This window comes from Hakea prostrata, chromosome 1, assembly GCF_041222555.1.
Source record: "Hakea prostrata isolate BN-2017 chromosome 1, UWA_Hpros_2, whole genome shotgun sequence".
In the NCBI taxonomy this organism is placed as follows: Eukaryota; Viridiplantae; Streptophyta; class Magnoliopsida; order Proteales; family Proteaceae; genus Hakea; species Hakea prostrata.
In genome coordinates, this window is record NC_142600.1 from 76,129,846 (window position 1) to 76,136,483 (window position 6,638).

At 36.3% G+C, this 6,638-nt stretch overlaps 1 protein-coding gene across 1 annotated transcript; it reads left to right on the top strand.

Moving 5' to 3' along the window:
• Window positions 1-906: 906 nt before the first annotated feature.
• Window positions 907-3,065, top strand: LOC149030147 (BAG family molecular chaperone regulator 3-like). The gene is made up of 4 exons (XM_089142463.1): window positions 907-1,676; window positions 1,781-2,037; window positions 2,153-2,299; window positions 2,406-3,065. Exons 1-4 carry the CDS (start codon window positions 1,451-1,453, stop codon window positions 2,838-2,840), a joined length of 1,065 nt encoding a protein of 354 aa, XP_088998589.1. The 5' UTR covers window positions 907-1,450; the 3' UTR covers window positions 2,841-3,065.
• Window positions 3,066-6,638: the final 3,573 nt, after the last annotated feature.

The window sequence follows — 6,638 nt, forward strand, 5'->3', positions numbered from 1 at the left end:
AGGTTTTGGAGAGGTTGCCAAGTCAGCATTCTTGGGACATGGTTTAGTCAGTATCAATCATCATTATTAGATCATCCTAGCCAGATAAAGTAGGTTTGATGTCGAGAAATGTTAAGTCGAACTGGCATTCATGCATCGAATGCATCTCCTCAACAAGATCTACTTTAGACATTGTGGCCTACACAACTATGCGGCCCATAGTCTGGTTAGTCCTAAACTGGACCGAAGCTTTGGTTCCACACATCAGAACCGAATTGTCGATTGCATTGGTGGTTGGCCAGTATTGTCATAATATGTATCATGTATAACATAGAAGATTTAACCATGTCACCTTTATGAGTGTGTGGTGGAGAGGATACATGAGTTTAACAAATCACAAATAAAATATTAATTAAAGATTGTACGCTTTAGCGAAGCTTAAATTATGGGTTATACACTCAGTGTCTTAAATTACAAGTTGCACACTCAGAAAGTGTGCGTGCAACCTAGAGTTTATGCCCCCATTAAAACGTGCAATTTAGAGTTTAATTTACTCTAAAATATTAATTAATAAAAGGGTGAAAAAGTCATTTCATATGAGGATTAAAGAGGAAAAACAAAAGAAAAAAAATAAAAGGTGAGATGTACCTTCTCCCCTCTAGCTTTACGCTCTTATGGAGAAATTTCACCTTTAGTCCTTCAACTTAAAGCGTTACCTCCTTTCTTATTTATATTTCTCCCATCACCATCACAGGGTCTCAGCAAACGAGGACTCTTCTTCTCATTTCTTTTTCATATTAATATTTTGCCCCGTTTCGGGTAAAGTCCTGTTATAGTAAACGTGTACCCGACCCGACCCGAACATTTATCTGCCGACACTGCTTATATATATATATATATATACACCACATCAAATAATTCATCCTCAGTCGCTATTTCATTCGCTGGCCGTTCAATTTTTTTAAATCACAAAAACTTTTATTAAATTTTGGTTCTTCTCCTCTCCTTGTTCAATTCGTAGGAAGAACAGAGGAGAACAGAAGATTCAAGATTGCTTAATTCTTCTATTTTCAATTGGATCCACGGAGCTTCGCAACTCTTACCGCTTCTGATTTTGGAAGATCTCGAAGAGGAAGAACTTGAGAATTTCTTGTTGCTGTTTATCAATCTTAATGGTTGGTTCAGAGGTTTCCATCGCAAACGAGTTTGAGTTAACAAGTGGTTTGGTCTGCTTAGATACCATTGAAGATCGTTTTCAAGCCGTTAGAGTTGGAGTCTGACACAGAGGTTCTTTCTTCCGTTTCGGGTTAGTAGTTGCCTCTAACACAAGGAAGAGAAAGATGAAATTTTAAGGAAGTAAATGATACCAACCTTGACATTTGAACAAGAACAGAACAAGTAAGGAAACACAAGCGTACAAGTATCTCATTTCGTTCTTGCCGTCTTTACCGTCGGAGAAAGGTCATCGGAGATGATGCGAATGAAGACAAAGACCACTGGGATTTCAGTCATGAATGGCAAATCAGGTGGCGACGGTGAACCAGAGGCTGTCAATTTGGAAGTCAGACCAGGTGGAATGCTTGTACAGCAGCGGAATTCCGATTCTAGCAGAGACTCTGCTGCTCCCACCATTAGAGTTAAGGTCAAATACGGTTCTTGTTATCACGAAATCTACATCAACTCTCAAGCAAGCTTCGGTGAATCCCAAAATCTCCATCTTTTTTCTTTCCCAGTCTTGTTTTTTTCGTTTTGAATAAATAAAATACTGATATCAGCTGGTTTTGGTGTTGGGATTTGGCAGGGGAATTAAAGAAACTACTGTCTGAGCGGACTGGATTGCATCATGAGGACCAGAAGCTTCTTTTTAAGGATAAGGAGAGAAACTCTAATGCATATCTCGATCTTGTTGGAGTGAAAGACGGATCAAAACTGGTTCTTGTGGAGGACGAGCTTAGCAGAGAAAAAAGGTTTCTTGAGATGCGTAAGAATGCCAAGATGGAGAAGGCCTCAAAATCCATCGCAGAAATCAGCTCAGAAGTTGACAAGCTCGCTTCCCAGGTAGCTTTGCCTTGCCTTGCCTTGCCTTTGGGTTCTCTTCAAAGCCTTATCCCTAAGGCAAAATCAAACTTGTAGTTTCTAACTGTTTGCTGCATTGTAACTGTGAATTGAGCAGGTGTCTGCTTTTGAATCTGTTATATCTAAGGGTAGCAAAGTTGCAGAAACCGATGTGTTGAGTCTAATTGAGATGTTGATGAACCAATTAATCAAGTTGGACGGAATCATTGCAGATGGAGATGTCAAAGTGCAAAGAAAAATGCAGGTACGTTTTACTCCCATGACATGTGTTTGATTATATGACTCACTGGAATGATTTCCTTTGGAAACCCAATTAAGGCCTTACTCTCTTTCCATTTCTATGTTTCCAGGTGAGGAGAGTACAAAAGTATGTCGAAACCCTTGACGTGCTGAAGATCAGGAACGCCATGCCCAGTAGCTATAGCAATGGTAATGGCAACAGCAACGGCGGTCAGGCTCGACCACAACAGCAACATCAACCTCAACAGAAGCATTTAGCTAGAAAAGTCCCCGAGCATGTGCCTGTGTCAAAGCCAGTACAGCAGCCTCAGAGGCATTCAACTAGTCTAATTCCACACACAAAACAGCTGCAGCAGCCACAGCAACAATCTCCAAGGCACTCCGCCCCAGGAACAGTGGTGACAACCCAATGGGAGACATTTGATTTTGAATTACCAACACCCCCAGCATCAAACACCGCTGCCACTACCACCACCACCACCGCCGCCCACCACAGCCAAATTCATGCCCCCTCTACTAAGTCAAGCTGGGACTTCTTTCTGTAAAGTAAATATATCTCCAAAATGGAATTCTCACCCCCATCAACACAGAGATGTGAATTTGGTGAGTGGCGTGTGATTTGGGTTTGCTCTTTTTTTCTTTTTCCCATTCTTTCTCTGTATTTAGATTTTGGGAGCATCTGATCATTTTCTCATTACCCCTTTTTCACTTGAATCCAATCTATCTATAATAAATGGGGTTGATTGGTGGATTTTCATATTTTTAGACTTTTTCTTATTCTTCTTCTTATTTTGAATCTTCCAGTTGTAGGTTTCTAAGATATTATGTATCATGTCTGTATGTACGAATATTTGAATTGATTCTTAGGTTAGTAATGCTTTAGATTTGAAACCCAAAAGATAAAGTGATGAATTGCTGCTTTCTCTATCATGGGCACTTTGTTATTCAATACCATTGGAGGAATTTATTGAATAATGCAACTTTGTGTTTCACTTTCTGTTTGTTTTTAAGTTTGTGCAAAACCAGAACTTTTTACCAGAAGGGTTGGGAAGTGGATGAGACAATTTCAAATGAAGAAGGGGAAAGAAGACAAGATAAATGTGATTGGAAATGGATTTGTTTTTGTAAAATGAAAAGATCAAACTAAAAAGTGAGCGAGGCTATAATTAAGCATTAGTCCAAAATGGATGTCCTATTAGGAATTTGATCTTCTTGGAAAACGAGAGAATTGCTAATAAGACACACCCACTAACAAGGGCATGATTACTTCTCTCATTTGGTAAGGTAAGAGTATTTTTAAGACTTCATTGGATCCTCTGTCCATCTGGGTTGGGGCCAGTGTTCATGCTTTAGAATTGAAAAATCTCTCCTAATCCAATTGCTATGACTTCGTTTTGGTCAAATCTGGTAAGCTAAACAAAGAATTTCTAGAATTAAGGGGGAAAAAAAGGAGAGGGACTGTTCTTTTAGGGCTATATGTTAATTTGTACCTTAATTTGATTGTAAAGTAAATATGCTCCTAGTAAGATAAGATGATGATAATCTCTTATATAGTGACAGTAAAATTAAGAAGGTCTTAGGTTTGAGCCTATGTTCCTCTGCTACTTTTTTTATGACTAAATGTCCTATACTTATAGGGGTAGGACTAGGGGCTGGATGGCCCCAAATTTAAAAAAAAAATTATATTAGTCTTTTAATTTTTATATTAATTTTCTTAATTTTTCAGTTTTTTTTCTTGCCACATGTGAAATATCACTATTTGGCCTTCCTAAAGTATTGAAAACAAATTTTAAATATAAAATAATGGGTATAAATGTCATTTCTAATTAAAAACTAAATCCTCAAATCCCTATTTATTCTCCCCTCTCTTCTCTTTCATCTTTTTTTGGATATGAGGTTCATCCGGGTCAACTTGCGCGCACCACGATTTACATCCTCAAGGGAGCTTTTTTATATTAATGCCGCCGAGTGGGTGCGAACCCAAGACCTCCCCTAGGGAAGAGTACGGTTTTTTCATCTTTTCTTCCTATTTATTCCCTTCTCTTTCTATAAATGTAGGTTGAAGGAAATTTTTAAAAAACAATTTTATTAAGCATTCAAAATGTCATTACTAATTAGAAACAGGCCAGAACGACCGGATGCCACCCCACCGAACCGGCAAAAGACCGAAAACCGAAAAACCGACCGAAAAACGAAAAAAGCAACAAAAAACAACCGAACGAACCAGACGGAACCAACACAAAAAAAAAAAAAACACACGAAAAAATACCAAGCAAGGAAGGGGGGAGGATTAGAAACGAACTCCTCAATCCCTATTTATTCTCTCCTATCACCTCTCTCCTCGGTCATCTTTTCTTCATATTTATTATATTTCCTTTAAGTGTTGGTCGTGGGTTAAGAAAATTTGAAAAAAAAATCTCCTACACAATTAGGTACTCTTTTTCTTTTTCTCATTTTTTTTGTTATTCTTTTTATTTGATTTTATATTCTCTATTTCTTTATTTCTTCTATAATTTTTGTTATTTGATAATCTATTGTGAAAAAAAATGTCTATAGTTAGTAAGGTAGCTAACTACCATTGGTTTGCATCTCATACCTAAAAAAAAATTTGATTTGCATATTCTACCAAAGAAAATTTTAGTTTGCATCCAACGTTTTAGGATTGAAGTCATGTATATATGTATTTTTGTATTATTGCTCTAATTTACGTCTTTACCTATATTTTGTCCCCAAAAAATATTATTATCAATAATTTATCTTTTTTTTCAAATGTGTAGACTTAATTTTTAATATAGTAAAATAATTCAGAAGTTGGACCTCCAATGGGTCTTATAAGGGCCCAAACTGCAAAAAAACATTAATGCTTCCCCAACGGGAAGGTTATCTGGACTTTCATTCTTCGGCCCCAATGTTGAATCTTAGTTCCGCCCCTTTATACTTGTGTCTGGCTTAATAAATACAAAAAAATTGATACATAAAAAGTAGAAAGAAAAACACTTGGATGGCTCCAGTCAAGGTCACCACATAAGTATGTGCATTAAATTGGGAGATTCTAAACACTGCATTAGTTTGGCGTCTTCAACCATAATGATTTGTCCTCCTTTTCCTTCTCTTTCTTCTTCTTTTTTTTTTTTAATAATTATTTTAATAATTATTTTAAATTTTTTGGGGGTATTTGGATTATTATTGATGTTTCTAAAAGTTATCTTCCATATCTGTATGTACATATATTTGAATTGATTCACATAAAGGTTAGTAATGCTTTAGATTTGAAGCCCAAAAGATAAAGTGATGAAGCGGTAGTTTCTATTTTGGGTATTTTGTTCTTCAATACCATTGCATTAATGCAACTTTCAGGTTTCACTCTCTGTTTGTTTTTCTAATTTGTGCAAATCCAGAACCCTTTTACCACAAAGGATTGGGAAGTAAATGAGATAATTGCAAATGGCAAACAGGAAAAGAAAAAAAATGAGATTGGAATTAAAATGGCTTTCTGTAAAATGAGGAGAACTAACTAAAAAAGCAACTAAAGCTATAATTAAGTACTAGTCCAAAATGAATGAGGTAAAATTAGACCGGTAAATGAATAGCCAAAATCTGCCTCCGAATTCGCATTTGTATTCGTTTAAGCGTATCCGTATTCAGAATTTTTCTTACTAGAAAATATCCGTATCCGTTTGCTAAGCAACCGGATTCGGATTTGGATAATTGCTTATCGGATTAAATAATATCCGGATAGAGTAAAATATTTAACATTTTTTCTTTAAAAATGGATGATAATCGGATTCGGATACGGTAATCGGATTTGGAAACCGGTATTCAGTAATTGAAAATTAAAAATTTATAATAAAAAATATTAAAAAGTGACAATTATCAAACAATAATCGGATAGTTTATCAGATCGGATTATTATCGGATATCGGATAAAGTTTCGGATTCGAATTCGGATGCCTACTCTAAATTTTTGCCGAATTTGGATAGCGGATTTATTAATCGGATTCGGATTTGGATATTGGTGTATCCGAGCCGAATCCGATCCGTTTACAGGTCTAGGTAAAATCAAGTACCAGTCCACAATGAATGTTCCAAATATTTTTTTTGGGTTAATGGGGGATTTTATATATCGGAGATGGGGGTATTGAATAATAAATGCCACTGGCGAGAGTTGAATCCATGATCTCTTCGCTAAGAGGTATTGGTCTTACCACTAAAACAACTTTGTGTTAGTGCCTATTCATAATTCTATCTTATTGGAAAACGATAGAATTGCTAATGAGACACACACACAAACAGGGACGATTACTTCCTCCATTTGGTAGGGGTTATTTTTCATACTTCCATTG